The sequence below is a fragment of the Camelus dromedarius genome, chromosome 36, assembly GCF_036321535.1.
Source record: "Camelus dromedarius isolate mCamDro1 chromosome 36, mCamDro1.pat, whole genome shotgun sequence".
Classification (NCBI taxonomy): domain Eukaryota; kingdom Metazoa; phylum Chordata; class Mammalia; order Artiodactyla; family Camelidae; genus Camelus; species Camelus dromedarius.
Window position 1 is genome coordinate 2,867,794 of NC_087471.1, and position 21,281 is coordinate 2,889,074.

Genomic DNA, 21,281 nt, shown 5'->3' on the forward strand with positions numbered 1-21,281 from the left:
CTCCTTACAGTGCACACCAGTGTCAAGTTGGCAGATTTACATCGGTTGAGTCTGATTCCCAGACTGCATATTTATCTGAAATTCATGTTTGTCTGGGCATGGTGTATTTGTCTAGCCCCCTTACCCCTGCGATCTTTTCTCTTTATATATAAAATGTACATAAGACGTTAAGAGATTTCCTCTCTCTCTCTCTATGGATACATTCCACTTTAATTTGGAGTTGGATGTCTTTCCTTTGGTCAAAGTGTTCTTTGGAAAGTGTCTGAGGTTCTTAAAGATCGGATGAGGGCGAATAAAGGGCAACTTTGCCTTTCCCACCGTTGCATTTGCTGCATGTTAGGAACAATAACGAGGGAAAAGGAACAAGGTTTTTGTCTTAGGCTGAATAGTCGCACGTCTGTCCTTGGGCAAGAGGGGTCTGGTGGAGTCAAAATTTCATTTCCATTCCGTTAAAAATCTGCCCTGTTCACGGAAGCCTATTGTTTGTATGTAAGATTAATCCTAATGGAATCTACATGGAGCACAATATTCAGAGAAGAAAGATCTTAAAAGACACCTACTGACTGCTTTAAAATTTGTACTGGCTGGTGGCATTATAACACGATACAGAAGAGAACCTACACAGTGCAGAGTGAGCGCTTCAGTGCCAACGCGTTCATTACCAACCTCTGGTCCTTTAACACTTCAATTACTTCAATGAATTCAACGCACAAAAATTCAGAAGAAAATTCTGCTGCTTACTCTGTACCTGCTTGATCAGTAAACAAGCACCGTTAAAGCCAAAATTTAGAAGAATGTTGTTACTGAAGGCAAGTTCGTGTGCCCGTCCGCCACACCACGAGACCAAACAAACTGAAACGCTGGAGCTTGGAGCAGAGAAGGGTTTATCGCAGGGCCAAGCAAGGAGGATGGAGTGGCTCACGTCCAAGAAAACCCTGAACTCCTCGAAGGGTTTCAGCAAAGCATATTTAAAGGCCAGGTAAGAGGTGGGGGGTCACAGGGTACATGATCAGCTCATGCACAGTTCTCTGGTTGGTTGTTATCAAGGGAACAGGGCGGTCAACAACATTAACCCCTAAGTGCCAGACGGTCTGGGAGCCGAGTGCTCATAATCATCAAGTAGTTAATTTCTTCCCTTTGGTGGTGGTTTTAAGCATCTGAAAAACTCAGGAAACTTGCATGAGATCCTATTATCTGAATAGTACTTCAGAGAGGAGCTACAGTAGAAGATATGGGGAGGGGTCCATCCTGGAAGACCCCGCAGGGTCCTACTTAGTTACAATGTGACTATAGAAGGCAGTTTGCTGATCTCACACCACCAAGGAATCATTTAAGTCATTCTAAATAATGTTTGTATTCGAATTCAAATTACATTCCAGTCTGGGCTGAAAAGGGCAGAATTGTTTTCCAGAAAGAAGGGCGAAGGTCTTAGGCTGGGCTGTGAGCAGTCGGTTCTCAGGTTCTCTGGGGTGTGAGAGGGAACACTGCATCTTTCCCCATAAACAGGGAGAAAAAGCAAACAAGCTCCAGGAACTTCCTGACGGGGGAGATAATGAAAGGTGCTTCGTGCCTGAGCTGTTCAGCACCCTTAACCTTCCCTGGAAATGAGACACATTGAAACACATGAAAGGGGGCGGCGAGTGAGGGGCGCCTGCTCTGGTCTATTTCCTGGCAGGTGCAATTAGTTAAGCCTCCAAATAAAGGAGCGACTTCAGGTTCGCACTTCAAGGCACCACTTTTAAATCACTCCTTAAAAAAAAAAAAAATCGACCAGAGCTACTATTTTTATTTTTTTAACTCTAGTAATATAATCATTTCTTTTTTTTTTTTTTTTTTTTTGATTTGTGCCCGTGGATACAAGACAGAGCCAACACAATTAGGAGGGTGTGTGCTATTTAATTAATGTAACTAATACAGTCCACCACATAGACAATGTTACAATGCAGAAGGAGGGGTCTTAAAAGATTTACCAGAGGAGACCAGTTTCAGATTCAAAGTGGTTTTAGACTGACAGGCTGAAGTAGGATTTCATTTTTCACATGTGAAACCACGGTCTGGAAATGAAAAATGCAAATGAAAAATTCTAACCCGGTGCAAGTTGCAGAATCACATCGTGTTGTGATTCCCATACAAAGGAAGTGAACCTAATCCTGTAAATGTGTGTGTATGGATGTGAAGAAAGACAGTCTTCATTAGTTACGTCAATGACATAGCAATAGAGCAATGGCAGTGAGTGTGTGTGTGTGTGTGTGTGTGCACGCAGGGGGTAGTTAACACTTCTCGATGCCAATTAATGCATAAAAGCACATACAAGCATGCATTTCTGTGATAAGACAAGAACATCTAGAAAAGCATTTTAAAAAGTAGTTATCTCTGCAAAAGCTCAAAGCCCCCGTCATTAAAAAGCAAGTCATCAAACTCATGTCACACACTCACAGCATCATCCAGTGGCATTTATACCAGCATTTGCTATTATAAATTAGATTCTCTTTGCCTTTAAATCTGCTTGAATTATGCAGCCATTATTTGAACTAAATCCCCAAAATGTTAAATGCTTCTATTATCTAAATCGAGATTCAACTGAAAAAAAAAAAGCAAGACATTTCAAAGTTTCTGATACACTTTGAAGTGAAAATGTGAAGAAAGTAAAGCTGTAAGAGGGTAAATATTTAATTTCTGTTCTATTTTTTTCCCCATAGCAAATACCCTGTGTGAGGCAGAGACTGAGGCATTAACGGTCCTCATTCTTCATTCTTCTGGGTTCACCATCTTTGTCACAGGGCTTTTCCGTTCCTTCCACTGAAGAGGCAGAATCTGTTCTCCTGACTCTTGATTCTGAGTTAGGCTATGAGATTTGCTGTGGTCAATGGAATGCTAGCTGGTGTGACCCATGAAGAAGTTCAGGGCAGATATATATATATTTTTCTTCTTCTCTTCCTTCTGTGCCGCTGCTATGACTGGTGCCTGGGTGATGAGACACAAGTCCAGTCATCCCAGGTGGGGCCACTCTCCATCAGGAGACAGCAGCCTCCCCAAGACAGGTGAGACCAGAACACCTGCTGAATCAAGAGTGTGGTCCCGAGACCCCTGAGCTCAGGACAGCAGAGCCTGACACTGAGGTTTGTGGTGAATTCACAGAATTCTCGTGACAGTAGATAACGAACTGATACTGCTGCTTACGGTTTCTAACACTCGCTTTTCCGTTAAATTTCAGTGTGGAATTGTTGCGGTAGAGTAGGTGTCAGTGGATTCAGGGTTTTTCCGGAGTTTCCGCATTCTCATTTTAAAAACAGCTTTGAGATGTAATTCGCCTCCTATGCAATCATCTACTTAAATTGTCCAACTCAGTTGTCTTTTTGGATCGTTTTTTTGGATCAAACACTTTCATTACTTCTCCACAAGAAATCTTTTGTCTGCAAGTCTTCCGTCCCCCACAGTCCAGAGCAACCACTAATCTGCTTTGTGTTTTTATAGATTTGTCCTTCTGGACACATTTCATATCAATTGGCTCATATAATATAAGGTCCTTCATGACGGGGTACTTTCACTCAGCGTGTTTTCAACATTCCAGCACGTGGGAGTCCCTCATTCATTAGTTTTTCAGCCTGAAAAAAAAAAAAAAAAAAAGAAACCACATTGAAATTACGGAGTGAACTTAATCCTGAAGGGGGAAATTTTTGAATCATCCAGCACTATTACAAGTTCTCAGTTTTGTTTCCAATTTAAAAGAACTCTTAATGATCATTATTAAAATGTTTATAGTCGAATACGGGTTCAGTTCTTTGTAATGAAATGCCAAATTTGGTATAACACAATAAAGGCCATCTATGAGAATCCCATAGGTGGAATCACACTCAGGGAAAGATTTTCCTTCAAGACCAGGAATCAGACAAGGATGCCCAGTCTTGCCATTTTTATTCAACATAGTATTAGAAGTCATAGTCAATCTCATTAGGCAATAAAAAGGAATAAAAGGCATCCAATTGGAAAAGAAGTAAAACTATCACTGTTTGCAGACGACATAATATTATATGCAGAAAACCCTAAAGATTCCACCAAAAAAAAAAAAATAAAATAAAAGCTGTTAGAAATAATAAACAACTTGAGTAAAGTTGCAGAATACAAAATCGATGTACAAAAATTGGTTGCACTTCTATGCACTAATGATGAAATATCAGAAAAAGAAATTAAGAAAACAATCTCGCTTAAAATTGCATCATAAGAATAAAATGGTGAGGGGAGGTCACAGAGTGCATGCTTAGCATGCACGAGGTCCTGGGTTTATTCCCCAGTACCGCCATCAAAAAAATAAACATTATTGCCTGCCCCTCCCCCAATTTTTAAAAAAAAAGAATAAAATACCTAGTAATAAATTTAACCAAGGAAGTGAAATACCTGTGCAGTGAAATACTATTAAACCATAAAAAAGAAGGAAATGTTGCCATTTGTGACAATATGGATGGACCGAGAGGGTGTTAGTTAAAAAAAAAAAAAGGAGAAGAAGAAGGGAGCTCATAGATAAAGAGAACGGACTGTTGGTTGCCAGAGGCATGGGGGTGGGAAGTAGGAGACAGGAGTGAAAGGGGTTCAAAAGGTACAGATTTCTGGCTATAAGATAAAAAAACCATCGTGGTACAGTCTACAGCATGGTGACTACAATCAATAATATTGTATTGCAAATTTAAAATTTGCTGAGAGGATAAACCTTAAAAGTTCTCATCACAAGAAAAAAGGAAAGAAAAATTCTGCATACAAGTGGATGTTAACTAGATTCATTGTGCGATCATTTTGCAATACACACAAGCATCAAATCATTAGGTTGTATGCCGGAAACTAATACAGTGTTCTATGTCAATTACACCTCAATTTTAAAATTCTTAGGTCAAAATCAGATGCTGATTTTAATTTTAAATTGAAAAAGAACTTTATAGGGTACACTCAACTCCACCTCCCTCTTCCTACCTCAAAGAAGTGAAGAAAAATTCAGTTACCTATTACGTCTTTCATAAAATTAGAAATTTTATTTAAAGGGTACAACATATCTCAATTAAAGAAAAAAAGTAAAAAGCCTTTTTTCGTGGACACTCATGTAGCTGGTTCTGTGACTTTATTCGCCTTTGTGAGTGATGGAAGAAAGTTGTAGAACCTCCCTTCTCTCTACATGTACACACCACAGCCACGGCCATCAGTGAACAGGTGTGGTGTCTGAATTGGGTAGAATGCTGGCCAGCTGACTCTGCACTTCATTTTAATTTAATTTAATTTTAATTTTTATTTATTTGGGGGCATGGTAATTAGGTTTATTTATTTATTAATGGAGGTACTAGGGATTGAACCCAGGACCTTGTGCATGCTAAGTGTGCGCTCTGCCCTTGCTTTGGGTACTGCTTTGTGTCCTCTTGAACCCTCCTCACCTGGGGCTGCTCTTGTCTTGGAAGGTCATGCAGTGGCCCCAGTGCGGATGTCTGTCCAGTGATCAGTGCTGTACACTGCACGAGGACGTCTGCCCACAAGTCTCAGTCCCTTGTGTGCTGTGTCTCATCTCTGGCTTGTGAAAATCCATCCTTAATGCCAGCACAAGTAATTTACCAGCACTGACCTTTTTGGTTTTAATTAGCGTCAGTTATTGCCGTGCCTAATAACCCATCTGAAATGAATTCCCGGTGAACAACTGAGCACAGAGGTTTGACAACACAGAGTCTGACAACTTTTCTCTTTCAGAGACCTGAGGACTCGTGAAAAGGGATTTCAGAGCTCAGCTGACCTGGCTTCCAAGTCCGGCTTGCTGTGTGCCTCTGGATGCACTCATTAAACTCTCTGGGGTCAGTCTATCTAGCCATTAAATGGGCGTAAGAACATTTACCTCAAAGGAATGCTGTGGTCATTTATTTAGATTACATTCACATACACACACAGTGCATATCTCATATATAGGCTTTTAAAAAGTATTAGACATTTGATCTAAATCATTAATTTGTATTTGCTTTTGAAAATTAGAAGTAAAATATGCAGCTCCTGGGACATGTTATAGGCACTGGAAAAATGTCTGACTAATGAATTCAAGTTGCTTTTTCCCTTGTGGCTTTTTTCAAGGTTATAAATGCACTCTCTGAGCAAGCTTTGCTGTCAGTGTTTCCCCAAGACTGCTGATTGATGGGGTGAATGGGAAGAGCTCCTGGTTCCCGGGGACCCTGAGTAGGAGTGGAGAAGGGTGGAAAGTTGGGATCAGAAGCTACATATTTTGGTCAAATTCTTAGCGCTTCTTCTTGTAATCTCTGTGGCCTTGGCAAGCTACTTAAAGTTTCTATTCCTATATTTTTTTTTTTTTTATCTCTGGCTACAGAATAGAAATAATCGGAACACCTTTTCTACTGTCTGCTCAGGCAAGTGAGGCCCTGGTAAAGGTTAAAGTGCCTTTCATATTCTGATCACTTTGGATGGTGCAGGAATGCCTGGGGCCTGTTCTTAAGTCTCGGCACACTTGTCATGAGTCTGGTCACAGTTTTAGGAGAGTATGAATCTTAATGCTGCCATGCTGGTAACGACTTCATTTACATCTGCTGGCAGCCTCTTTGGGAAGTAGAGGAGGCCAGCAGATGGGCAACTTCAGTTTCAAAGTCATGGATCTTGAAATTCTTCTTCCTCCATGGGCCATCTGGCTTCTGTCTGTATACTCAGAAACCATTTATTTATTTGAGAAGTTTCCTTTATATTCCATCTTTTTCCAGTATGTCCCTTTTGGGAATTGCTAGTAAAGAATTTGGATTTGGAAAGCAATGTGCATACTCACAGTAGGTAGAAGCTGATTCAAAACTCTTTACTCGTCAACTTCATGTATTCAATTCACCTACTTAACATAAGGTCACTTCTTCTGTGATGACCCTGGGGGTAAGATTCCTTCTCCCAGGATTCCAATTTATAGTTTTATGTATCTACTGCCCATAACTCTCAAATCTCCAGGTAGGAAAATACATAATAAAACGCTGATATTATAGCAGAAGTGGGGTGGGGTTTTTAAAATTACATTTAAAAATTTATTTTTTCCAGCTTTTACTGAAATATATTTTGACATATTAACACTGTGCCAGTTTAGGGTGTACAGTGTGATGATTTGACACAGGTATATACTTTGAAATAATTACCCTAATATTCTTTAGGTTTTTTTAAAAAAATATGAACCATTAAATGAGAAAACAAAAGCAGTCTTTTTTATAACAGTTTTTATTTCATGTAAATATTTTCTTCAAGCCTGATTAGTGACTTGCCCTAACTTATTTTCAACTAGAAAATCCAAGTTACACTTTTCCGACCGTCAGAGCTAATTCATGGTCAAGCATCTTCATGGTGGCGAAGCTAGGTCTCTTCAGAATGAAGTCCGTTGAGCTGCTCAGCTGAGATGAAGGAGCTAGGACCGCGGATCCGAAGCGACCTCCGTCCGCATCATCCCGGCATCCTCGCGAGCGCGGCTTGACGGCCGTCAGCGATCTGACGCGCACTTCCGCCCGCCACCGCCAGGGGCGCCCGGGCCGCGCGCAGCTCGCAGCGCGGCGGGAGCGGGTCGCGGGCTGGGGTTGGGGGTGTGGCCGCAGGTCGGGGCGCCCGCGGCTCCGGCTGCACGGGCTCGCGGAGAGCGGAGGACGGGACGCTGGCGACCCCGAGAGGGAGGGAGCAGGCAGGCCCCAGCTCGGCGCAGCTGCCTGGACACCTTGGGTTTTGGGGCGGGGGAGCCCCGGCGACTGTGAACATGGACCCCGTCGCGGGAGCCTTTCTCAGGATGCTCTTCCTTTTGTCTGCTCAGCCGTGGCGCACAGGAGTAGCAGGGAATACTTGTGAGTACAGCAAATCTTTTAAAACTTGTATTGAGAACTTAGAATTTGTGTCTTAAAAAAATAAATTGATTTTTTTTTTGTTTTAAAACAAATGGAATCGCTGGCGTGTTTCTGAAAATGAGGCGTTTAAAAAACATCTCAAAGTCCCAGTGCTTGGGAAGGGTGGCGTACAATGGTTTTTCCTCTTGTCAAGTCTAAAATACACAAAGCTGGTTTTGACTTTTTGCCTGTGAGCTGGATCCTATGCTGTTGTTTTGAATATTCATTGAGAAAGCTCAAGTTCTAGTAAAACCTGAATTTAGCATGAGAAGATTGGGACGGGGAGAGACCAGAGAGAGAGGGTGGGTAGCCTGAGATAAGGAGACAAGAGCATGCCAGAGCGGTCATTTGTTGCTTTTTAGCATAAATGCATTTTGTAGGAATTATGTCAGACAGGGAGTCGCTGGCCGACCCGGCCGGGCTCTGCATTAGCGTAGATGTTTGCAGTTGGCGCTCTGCGGAATCGCGTTCCGAGAACCCGGGCGCTGCGCCCGCGGGGCTCCGCATCAGAGCCCGGACGGCAGACCTGGGCGGTCCCCAGAATCCCGGGACGCAGAGACCCCTCAAACATAGACGGCTGCTGCTCCAAGGAAAAGCATAACCTGCCTTTCAGGTTCACTTCGCAGGTGTACTTACTTGCTTGTATATTGTGACATGTTGTGTTTCTGATTTTGTTGGTTCAGTGAAGCTGTCTTAACCTCTCATTTCTGAACTAGCCCGGGGAGCCTGATCTAAGGATGCTAGTCGAGTTAGTTCAGCGGGATCTAAAGGCATTTTGATCTGGAAATTAGAAAAAAAGTTTTTTAAGGTTGTTATTCAGATTGAAATCTCCACCACAGGGCTTTTCTTTCCGCAAGGGATTTTAAGAAAGTCCCCCTTGTGCTCCCTCCGCACCCCATCCCCCTCAAGAATTTTTTAAAAAGCAGATGGTAGGGAGTGGAACAAGCTCGTGTGCATATCAATAAAGTGCTAATAGGCAAGTTTAGAAACTGACCTTGCTGCTAGGGGTCCGGATTTAGCTGGGGGTGAGGGTGGAGTGGGGGACAGCTCTGCCCACAGGGCGAAGTTTGAGCCAAAGTGAAAAGCATTTTGTACAAATCAAGTTACCCTTCCAGCATTTATCCATATGTGACCTTAGACTGATGATTTTGCGTTGTCATCATTTAGTATTCGCTCATTTAATGCCATATTGTGTGAGTCAGTCCTGAAAAATGAGCCTGTCTCCTTTAAGCAAATACTGCCCTGGGTTTCAGACACAATTTTAATTGAGCTTTGCCCACGACTTCCAAGAATTAATTAAAATGGGTCATTTACATAAAATCCTTAGGTCCTGCAGTAGAGCGTTCATCACTTGGCTAAGAAATTAAAAATGACTAGTACTCAGTGATTCGCCACTGTGAAAGAACTGTGGAATGATTTAACATAGTTCACTGAGGTGCAATTAAGAAGTCACTGGAGGTCACTCTTACTTAAAGGAAACCATGGCTTCAAAAATCTTCCCGTAAGAGAAGCAGAGGGCTGTGTTTCCTCCGTTGTGATTACAGGATATTGGCAAGATCAGTTGCTTTGCTATTTCTTTATTTTCTGTTTGCATTTTATCCCCTGAAATTCATGGAGGTATCTTGTGCTTTACCCTGAGCATCCTTTTTAAGAGTCACATGCTCTGAGGTGCTCTGTGTCTGAACAGCCATGCAGGTATCTGTGTCTGAATTGGATGTGTCTCTCAGATCAGTCTGTCTGGATCTCTGACTTCAACTGCCACTGCTAGTTTTCGCTTTTCAGTCTGTTTTATTTAGATGTATTTAGTACTCTTGTTCAAAGTTCAGTAAGTTAAAAGTTCCTCCATAAATTGTGATTGCTAAGAACGTTTTAAATGCTATACCCTTGATCAGGTCAAAGATGGCTATTACAGCCGTCCAAGTGTCAAGTATGGATTTAAACGACTTTGCAGACTTAAAGATTCATAGAGGCTTCATAAACTGCATTTGATAATTTCTTGATGATCTCATTGGACACTGTCATTTGTAGCAATAGAAGTCATGGTGCATGAATCCCATCATAGTCTAGATTAGGCTAATTTGACCCATGGGATTTTTTTCCTTAACTCTTGAATGTTTGGGAGATGTTTGTTTGTATGTGTGTTTGGGTATACAAGCAAGGTATTTCAAACATGCATTTGAACTTTGTTACTATTTAAGTCAAGGTAGAGGGGTTCTGGAGTTCTGCACCATCATTTGGGGAATTCTAAAGGGGAGTTTGTCAGCTGGATGGGATTTAGGTTACAAACAAGAAATCCTGAATGTCAGTATTGCTCAAGTTTTCTTTTTTTTTTTTAATGGCTAACATTTTTTCCCCCTAAGAAATGTTTTAAGAACTCAAATGATCTTTTCAGATAAGACTTTAAAACTAACAAAAATGAAATATTCTTGAGCCCTACTAAGAAAAGGAGAACTGTATGTACATTTAAAAAAAAATGTACAGATCGTCTCTCCTAAAGGACCCAGTAACATTTTTTACTCCCTTTACAGCTGGTTCTCAGTAGTAAATCAGTCAGACACGGGGTCAACCTGGATGACGTGCTGGCATAAGACATCTTTCCAAGATACAGGACTTGCTTGAAACCTTTGACCTCTCAGTCATAATACACGTTTTGACATGAATTTTTTTAAGTAATGGGAAATTTTAAGTCAGGAGGAGTCTGCCCAGGGAAAGTAATGTTTCTAAATAGCCAAGACCGTGGGTTTGTTCATTTGTTTTTCTCTATAGCCTCTGTCTTTTTGAAGATAATAACCAGTTGAATAGACTGCATCCTCCAAAATACAGCCTAGGACCTGATAGTTCAAAATTGTGAACTGCTATCTGGTCTACCTTCCAGAACGCAGTGCTGAATCAAGGTGGAAGTGTTATTCGAATGGAGCTGTCCTCTTAAATGGAACTAAGAGGAAATTCAGGATAGAGATTCCAAGCTAGAGTCCTGTTCCCTAGAAGCTGTTGTGGAGATAATGGTTGGCTGACCCACTTCCTACCATGAGCCAAACGTGGAAGAAGACGAGAGCTCTCTGCTTTAGGATTATCTGTGTGAATCCACTCTTTCTTTGTGAATTCCCAGGTCTTCAGAGAGGAAGAAGAGATGTAATCAGAATAAAAAAATGTCAATATTTCGATTGCATACTTAGTGTCGTAAGTCTGTCTCCTGGATTGTGAGTCACTTCGTGGAGTAATGTTCACTCTTTCTCGATTTAGGGACAGCACAATTGGAAGTTAATTTTACAGCTGGATCATTTCCCCCATATAAGTAAAATACAAGCTATAGCTAACAGCTCCTGGCCCCTCCCACCCTGGACTAAAGACCATGTTAGACGTTTCAGTTGTTGAAGGGGATTATTGGATGGAAATGATGACATTTTTAGACCCAAGGATTCAATTCAGTGAGTCCAACCCCCTCATTCTCACCCTATTAAATCTCAAAATTCGTCAGTTTCTCTAGAAGCTTCCTTTTGTTTTCCTTCCCCTGTCAAAAGTGCCCTTCTTGTTGGAAGCGGGAAAAAAAAAGCTGTATTTCTGGCCCATAACAGGTGGGGCATACAATTTGAATCACTGTTCTAGGAGTGATAATCAGAACTTCTCTTCCCTGTTAAATCCTGCGTATGAGAGGTCTCTGCCCATGACTGGGGTGCAGGTCAAGCCCATTTTGTTGGCCAACATGGGAAACAAAACCATGATCTTCATTTAATACCTAGTGCTTGATCTAAGCAATAAATATATTAGCACCTCAGTTTGAAGATTTGCGTCAGATTTGAACCCTTTCTTCATTGGAGCATTAACTTCCTTATGTACTAAAGCATTACTGTATCTTTAATGAAAGTTTATTACTATAATCCTCTAATAAAAATTATCACACAATATTATTCTTTAAAATAAAAATAACATACATAGTGTGACATAATAGTGAGATACTTGTAGGGTCTAAATTATCCTAACCTAATAATGTGATTAACCATAATCATTTGCTGTAAAAATATATGCATGCAGAATGGAGGAACTGAACATAATGCTCCAACCGCTAAGAAGTATAAAATCACGAGAATTTATTGAAGTGAATGTCTAATAGTGTGTTTATCATATGTCTCTTCTCAAGGATCTTTTTTCCCCGAACGCTTGTCATTTCAATGGACACAGATTCTTTGTAATTATTTGCAAAGCGTCATCAACATACTTTATTGCTACGTGAACACAGTCAATCTCAAGTAATGACATGTGTGCTAAGAGGTTCAATATAGCCCATAAAGAAATGTTCGCCTTGGCTAATACAGACTAAAATCCCGTTGGTGTTTTCATTGGTTCAGATTTCTCTTTGCCTCCGTAGTGTACTTAGTGTTTATCTAAAATCTGATCTTCCAAGCACATCAGCTTGTAGGAGGAGAGCCTATCAGAGGAGGTGTCCCTGGAGGAGGTGAACGGAGAATCCTTTTGTGATGCAGTGAAACGTGTTGGGGAAAATCAGCACAGAATACAGGGAAAAGTGTTTTAGTAAGCACTGGGGCTCTGGCTTTTTGAAAAGCACCTTCCAAGAATTAGTAAACAGACCCTTTTGTGTCATATTTGAATAAACTTCCCAGAAATACTGAGGTCAGGATATTCTTGAAAACTTAAAGAAAACAACATTTTTTTTTCTCCCAAAAAACTTACAAAGTCCATGGGACCATCAACAGAGTGTGACAGGCAAGGATGAGAGCTGGGGTTTGTGGAGCCTCAAACTGATGCAATTTGGGGAGACTTTTTAAGGAAACAAACAAAATGACCCTGAGGACACATTAGCACTGGCCCTCCCAGACCTGCAAGCGGGTTCTGAGGAGAAGATTGGAGCTCAAGAAAATCTGCCTCTTTTGAGTTGATTTGGAAAAAACAAAAAACAAATAACAGATCATTCAAAAGTGCTTAATAAAGGATATATTCACTAACAAAAAGCTCCATTAATTGAGCAAATTTTAAGTTGAAATTTTCCCTTTAAATCAAAATCAGAGTTTGAATATAAATATATCAAAGAGCTCACACAATTTGGAATTAATCGACCCAGGGCTTACCAGTAATTCTAGGTTTTGGAATAACAAATATGAAATTAACCTGTGTATCTTCTCCCCACTCATTTTTTAGAGTCTTTGGAGGCTTGGCTTCAACGTATAGAGTTCTTGAGATTAACTTCTGAAGTGTTCCCACTCCACCTGCTTAGGCATCCCTTGCTTCCTACTGAATAACTTTTAAAAACTGAATTATTTATGTCTGCCTATTTCTGAAAGGCATTCGACCATATGCAATATGTTCCTTCAAAATATCACCCTTACTTTTCCCAGTTTGAGTTTCGTGGCATAAGGTTAAATTATATGTGTGAAGAAAAGTTAGACACAACTTGTAAATACTGCAAAAAGAGGATATGACAGAGTGACCTTTTGACATTAAGCAGGAACATTGTTTAATGGGTCCATGTGATGGTTTAATTACCTAGAAGAATGCACTCAACGTCTGACTTGGTCGTTTACTGTTTGATTAGAGTTTAGACACTGAAATTGATGATTTTTTTTTCCCTTTTTTTCTTTTTAGATATGTATGGTAACTACAAAGGTTTTTTTGACCCTGTAGGACATTAATCATTAATTGGCAACCCCTTTCTAATGTTCTTTTATAAATCCTTGTAAATTCCTAGTTTCCCAAGATGCTCTTTTCCTGGGTCAGTCAATAATGGGTTTCTAAATATTTGGCTTGCATTTGTCCTATATTTGCATGTGTTGTGTTTTTAACATTTGGAAAGTCATGCTCTGACATAGAGATCGCACCTATCTGGTGAGTGTACACGTAACACCGAGTGATGATAAATGCGCTTTCCAATAAATTTCCTTTCTGGTTCATTTGAAACGTTACTTGTCAATAATAAAGCAAGGAGTCTGGCCCTCGATAGAAGGTAAAATTATCCTTCTTAGTTTCCAGGTAATGGGCATTTTCAGTGAAATATGATTGATGCATAAAGCATTTGACAGTTTAAATAGTTTAAAATTAGAAACTATATAATTTTTATTTAAATATGTATCCATTTAATGGACCAGTTTAAAAAAAAAAACCCACCCTCCAAGGCTGTTAATCACAAATTGAGAAAATGGTATATCTTACCTGGGCTATGGCTTTTATTAAGTTTTTACTTGGTAGTGCTTTGGAACCAGATACTCACGGAAAGTGTGGTAGTTACATCTGACTCATGGAGAAAAAACATGAAAGAAGTTTGCTTTTTAAACTGGCAAATAGAACGTTTTCGGATGTGCCATTTTAGGGGTATGATAAATGGTCTAGCAGATGTTTACATTCATGTGCTCCTAAGTGTTATGAAGATGGGGCTTTCAGAGATTGTCACTTGTGGTCCCATCAGTTAGTTGCCTCATGGTTGGCACCCGTGGAGAAGGAATTTCTATGCCACGTGTTCCCTGGGCCACTGCAGGAGGAAGGGGCTGGTGAACTTTGGAACCCGTGGCAGTTTTTATAACCTGAATAGTCACTTACCGCTGTTGTTTAGACCTAATGTGCCCCCCCCACTCTGCTGCTTTCAGCATTATCTCATTACTTGGGGTGGTCAGGACGCAGCAGGTTGTTTCTCTGGAGTTTGTTAACACGCAGTGCAATTACTGCTTGGGTAAATGTGGAAGTGACCTGCTGCCCTGAGACGTAAAATCAGGTACCACCGCAGTTACCAGAGTTGTAATTCCTTCTTTAACATTCATATAGTCTCAGGCAACCCAAGAGCTTGATAAGGCTAGCTAAATGCACTACTTCTAGGAGTGATGAATTGGCGGGGGAAGTGGGGGAGCGATCCTTGAGTGTGTGTATGTATGTTTGGGTGTCTTGAGGGAGGCTGATTGGGTAGAGAGGTGCAAAGGAGTTAAAATATAATAATGTCTTTGCCTGGGACATTATGCTGTACACCAAAAACTGACACTTCAATAAAAATGTATATAATTTCAGTATAATACTGTTCTGTTGGCTGAACAATGGACCTAATGATTAAAATGACATTCTAGTAGGTATAAATACTAAGATGAGGTTTGAGTGTTTCATAAATAGAACTTACTGTCTAAACATGCACACAAAGATGTCCCTAGCACTCTGATCTGAGTCATACATAAATCATGAACAATTACGGTGTGTTTGTTTTTTTCTAAAACACCATAGAATGGATAATTTCCCTTTAGAGTTCGTTCCTGAGCTTTTCTGAGACCCTCACCTTGAGTACATTTGAACTTTTAAAGAAATAAGTGCATTTCAAAAGAGATTGTTTCATGGAATCATTTCTTATTAATGTGAGTCATTATTCTGAAGAGAAGTAAAACTGCTTTAGCCTACTTAACTGTTAATATTATTTTTCCTTAGTTAATTCTTATAAGCTTATTACTTGCGCTCACCTCCTTTTCCCCCCAAGAGGTAAATAGTTGTTCGTTACAATTGTTTTGCTATCTCATTGGTTAAAAACAATTATTTATGAGTAATTCTTGTAGCTTTGATGCATTTTAGGATTTATCTTTTTTTTGGATAGAAATAGTATTTATCAGATTATTGATAAGAATGATATTTCGTGGAAATAAATATTATACAATGATGCCAGAAAAAGAAAACTGAGTCTTAATTTTTGCTCTAGGAATCATGGTGTGAAAAATGGACATTTCAGATTGAAAACAACAGTTAATGGAGATTTTGGATGACATCTGAGCCTTCACCTTACCTGGTTGTAATTTAGTTAGAAACACAGTGAAAACATGGAAAACACTGTCCACATGCAGGGAGGCTCTTCTTTAAGTACCTTATGGGCCGTAGGCACCTAGTTTTTGAGCATACACTTCCTCAGATTTGTCTGTGTGGAAGTAAATTGGAACAACTGATTTTGAAACCTCTAAATTTGGGTTGTAAAGAAAATTATCATTTTACAGCACTTTTATAAAATTGTTTCTCAAAAGGAAAGATTGCATCACAGAAGCTATTACTTCTTACCCCGTTACTTTTTTTAAGACTAAACTTTGTATGCCTTCTTTTAAAGAAAGAACAAAAAATGAGAATATGGTTTGGAGCTTTAAATGCTGCCTTCTATGTCTATGAGGAAAATCCTTATAGAATATTTTGAAGAAGCTTATGTACTGACTTGTTTTACCATAATGAAAATAACCAAAGCAAACACTTTTACTCCTGACGAAAATCCTATTAGTTTTGTGATTCCCCGTTTTGCAGTTGTTTGATATCCCCATTGTACAGATGAGAAAACTGAGGCTTAGGGAGGGTTAGTGATATCCCAAGAGTAGAAATTGGTAACTGCCATCTCCACCCCCAGCCTGGCTCCAAAATCTACATTTGGTCTTCATTAAGTTTCCAACCCAGTAAGGGGAGACCCCCAGAGTGGTGAGACGAGAAAGATGTGAGTGAGGGGGACTGAGGGGAGTGTCTGGGGAGACTCAGAAAGGAAGCCATGGTGGGGCTAAGGCTGGGAAGGGAGCAGGCTTCTCAAGTGAAACAGTTGATGGAGAGGTTCCTCACTTCCTCTCAACCAGCTGTGTGACTTCCAGGAGGTCACTTAGATCCCTGGGACCCCTTTACATTCACAGAAGATGAGACATAACAAAAAACACAAACAACATTTCTAGGTGTCTGTGACAGCAATGATTGCTATTAAAATAATCTGTAACTTATGTTGGTACCAGATGCTCAAGCCCTCCTGAATATAGGGTAGTTTGTCTACATTCGTGATTGAAGAATATGCAGAATTTTAGCTAGAAGTTAGTGAAAATAAAGATGTAATTTTAAAATTTATCTCAACAGACTCCCTAAATCATATGGATGTTAAGAACCCCTGAGCCTTGGGGTTCACTGCTTCAAGTTCTATGAAAAACCCTCCTTGGGGTTTTAACCCCAACTTCTAAAGAATATTTACATCAAACTGGGGAAAACTGGTACCTTGAAAATACTGTCTTCCGATTTGCAATCATTGTAGCCTGAATTTACGTAATTTTTCTTTAGTGTCTTTCAATATAATTTTTATAATAATCCCCAGAAATGTCTTGCAAATTTTGTAAGATTCATTCTTAGATGCTTTACGTATTAATTACTATTTGTCATTCTGTTTATTTTCAATCTATGGATAGGTTTAGAAATACAATCAGGTTTTGTATAATAAACTATTAAGCTAGCCAGTGACTTTTAGAATTTTTACCTACATGATCATATCATCTGGAAATAACAGTGGCTTTTTATTTCCAATTTTGTGTTTTTCTTAAATTTTCTCTTATGTACTACAGGACTCTCAGTGCCGTGTTCAGTAGAACCAGTCGTGCCTGTTAAAGTGTTCTTTCTGATTTTCAAGGAAATATTTTTAATATTTTCCCATTGAGATGTGATGTGCTGGAACCAATTTTTAGCATCTGGCAAAAGCCAATCATTAACTTTTCATGAATTTTGCAAGCCTTTTGTTAAAAATACAACCGTTATTAAAAATTAAATTATATCTACTTATAATTAAATGAATCCTATTAAAGACACAAGTAATAAATTCTCAGAACTCACCACTTCCTACTTTATTTTATGGCATCTGACGTTATCCGTGCTCTCGGGGTTATTTACATGGCTTGTATCTGAGTTGTGGAAATACTACATAATGATGTGATGTGGGCATGCCCCTTTCCAACTTCAGGGGCAGTGACATCACACTGAAAGCTTTGAATTGGCCACGAGTATTTACACCAAGAAAAGTGGCAAATGCTAGCAATCAAGGTTTCTATTTGCCTTAAGAGCTTGCCTTTAAACACGTGCTAACATACCTCTGATCGAGGTTCTAGCATTTTCTTAGCCTGTTCATTAAAGGGGAAGGAGGAAGAAGAGGAGGGAGTGTGGGAGGGAAATAAGGGGGTCAGGGAAAAGGGAGGGAAGAGGAGAGGAAGAGAAGACAGGGAAGCTTTAATCAATGTATTGACCTGCACGCGGTGTTTCTCCCCCCCCCACCCCACAGATAACTGTGAGGCTCCTCTGGCGTCCTCCTTGCCCCGGGCTGCCTTCAGCAGCTCCTCAGAGCTGTCCAGCAGCCACGGTCCTGGCTTCGCAAGTCTTAACCGCAGAGATGGTGAGTTTGCTACTGTCTTCTTCTTCTTCTGTTTTTTTTTTTCTTCTTCTGTCTTCTTGTTAATTCATCATGATTCTTTCACAGTGAGACTTACTATCACTCTTAGCTCAAATTGATTCTAAGCTCCAAAATTAATGATACCGAGTTTAATGTAATTGAAAGAAGCAGTGGGTTCATTGTATTATCATTTGCAAGCTTTCTTCTTGTGTGTGTGTGTGTGTGTGTGTGTGTGTTGGATACCTTCCTTCCCTATTGATTGGCAGCAAATTCTCATCAATGAGATTGATGAGAAGGGAATTACTGGAGTCTAGAGGATTTTCAATGTTATCATCCCTTCTTAGTTTCAGGACGGGTTACAGAAGGGTGACGAGTCAAGTGTGCTGGTTTTGAATAACTAAAATAACAAATGAAGGAGCCGCTGTTGCAGTCGCTGGGGAAAACTGAACCAGTCACTGCATGACATCTGTGAGATGTGGCACTGCCCTGGGATCTGGTGGGAAAATGACTCGGTCCCAGGACTTGTCCTTGGAGGACAGCAGGTGAAGGCTGCTGCTGAAAATACAGATTCCCTCCCTATTAGTGGGAAGGGAGTTAAAGACTCACTTTTTGGAGAGAGATTAATTCATTTTGCTACTTGAGTGTCATTGAGTGAATTATTTTTTCTGTTGATAAATAATAATGCAGGGGATGAAATAAGTGAATGCATCCGCTTAAAACTCAAATGTTTTCCTACTTTTTAAGGGATAGGTTAATTTTTTTTTAATGAAAGGTTAATTCAGAAAGTAGAAGTTATAATTACCTGTGTCCCGTGTAAATTCTGGAGACTAAGGAATGGAGTGCTTCTCTCCCTTTATTTGGTATTTCTAAAGTCAGAATTTAAGTCACTTGAATTTTCCAGTGTCCTTAAAAAGCAAATGCAAGAACCTAGTAAGTGATCGAATAGATTGATAAGGAAAAGTAAGCATGTAAGTGAGGAAATTCAATGAGCTCAGGGTGGGAGGGCATGTCCGTTAATTACCTACCTTCATGGTCTTTTACCAGGAAGATTTCGGTGGCCAGGTATTTACTCCTCAGAGCATCCTTCATGGTCATTTTTAGCGCCCCAGTAAAAATATCTTCTCATTGAAACCAGATTTCAGCGAGATGAACTAAATGATCAAATTATCCATCTTTGGTCTGGCATTTAGTCTAGTATCAGCTTAACATTGAATCTTTCCAGTGGTTGCCCTAAAATTGTAAAAATAAATAAATAAACAAACATGCACCATATTTAATTAGTTTTAAGAAGCCCCAGGGGCTTGTGTGTTGTGCTTCTAATTTGTCCATGGAGAACATCCTTATGATTCAGGCCTCCAGTGATGTCAGTAAGGGGGCACTGGGAAGTTTATAAACATCAGAAGGGAAAATCCTGAAGTTTAAGATGAACTCACTTCCATTATATTTAGTTAAAAAAATTAATAATTCAGAATATGATAAATCATCACTACAACTCGAAGTCCAAAGCTTATCTTCTGTATTCAAACTACTCTCTTTGCAAATTTGAATCATTTTAAGAGAGTGGCAATCAGCTGATGAGGTTTTTGTTTTCATGGTGGCTCCTCGTCTGATTGCCTGTAGTGCACTTGTCATCAAATATTCCTGGATACAACCACTGGATTTCAGGCCCATTTCTCCAACATGCTTTGGATAGCACAAATTATTGATATTCCTCCTGAAGGATTATCTGTGTGTGTTTTCTGTTAAAAGCCAGCATCCCACAGTCCTTTTTGGCATTTCCTTTGCCTTGGTAAATGCTGGAGAGCATTCATTTTTGTTTAGCTTATTGCGATGTAAAATGTGGATGGTATAAAATGTGGGTGAGTGAAATGGTGATGATTCTTCATATGCAGTATTTTTAGCTTTTTTGAGTATCTCATGTATGACCTAGAGATGAAAATTATGTTAGACTGCCTGACAATGTGGTTAAAATTCCTTTGGCCTACGTTATGACATTTGGAGGTTTTAAAGAAGGTGATTTTGTCTTAACTCCCCAGTTTCTTATTTTGTCCAGAAGTCATTGAGCTTCCAGATGGTCATTAAGAATTAGAAATGTCCCAAATAGCTCAACTTCCACCAAGAATTTCACACATAATAACCATCACTGCACCTACCTGATAGAGATAATTTTTGATTGCATGTGTGTGTGTGTATATATTTGAGTCACTGTATAAACTCCCAAAGCCATATAATTTAAAATTTAAGACATTTTATGACTTTACAGTACTTCTGATCCAACACATAGCAAATATTAATTAGACTTTATTGCACATGTCACCTTTTCCATTTTATGTATTTGTTTTTTACTTGCACATTTTTATTTATGTATTTATTTGTCTCCTATTAATTAATGAAAAGTAGTAGAATATTTCTTAGAAAAGACTTGACAAGCAATGCAAGAAAGAGGTCTCTGAAGAGGGATGAGCAGAGAAGTTGGGGGTGTTCCAGGGGCTTCCAGGGACAGGCATGGGGCCTCAGGGCTCCGAAATCATGATCCTGAGTATGTCACCACCTGTTTGTCAAGTGAGCTCCCTAGTGGACAGGCCGGTTATTGTAAAGATAGTCACGCGTTCGTATCATCACTCAACATTGGACCAAGTGCTCCTGGAGTTTATTTTTGAACTCTCTAGTTGAGTTCCTCCAGCGTTCCCATTTTGCAGTCTGAGGTTGAATTCCAGGTAATACATTTAGCAAAGTGTCCACAGTGATGTCATTCACTTTATTTTTTCATGCAGAGAAACATAAATTGCTGGCAAGGCCAGAATGTAAAAATTTTCAAAACTGATAGATTTTCAGAGGTAAAACGCAGACACATACAATGTTTATTCATATACCTGCTCACGAACATTGATGCTGTTAGATAAAAATGTAAAGTTCTTGAAATTTTATAACATTACAGTCAAATTGGGTTTGACTGTTCGTATTGGCTGATTTTGTTTCAATCAGCATTAAATTGATATTTCCTGATATGACCAGTTGCCCAATATTTCTCACACAATAGCAAGATTGTTGAAATCTGTGTATTCTAGATAAGAACATGCTATAATATTGACTTCATTTTTTTTCTTCTCAAAAATCTCCTAAAGAAACTTTGTACTCCAAGTTTATCCAGATAAAAGTTAAAAAACAAAAAACAAAAAACTCAAACCAAAAACCTGCCTTACAGTAAGCCGCTCTGGACTTTGATTCTACATTTTGTGTGTGAAAATAGCCCTTTGTTTTTACGATGATTGTTGCTG

The 21,281-nt window shown here is 39.6% G+C and overlaps 1 protein-coding gene across 1 annotated transcript in view; it reads left to right on the forward strand.

Annotated features, from left to right (window-relative positions):
• The first annotated feature begins 7,577 nt into the window (after positions 1-7,577).
• Positions 7,578-21,281, forward strand: part of LOC105094536 (contactin-associated protein-like 3) — a 148,672-nt gene continuing 134,968 nt past the window's right edge. The window contains exons 1-2 of the mRNA XM_064482454.1: positions 7,578-7,829; positions 17,896-18,006. Coding sequence (XP_064338524.1) covers positions 7,745-7,829; positions 17,896-18,006 — 196 coding nt within the window. The 5' untranslated portion in view covers positions 7,578-7,744. The remainder of the gene's footprint in view (positions 7,830-17,895; positions 18,007-21,281) is intronic.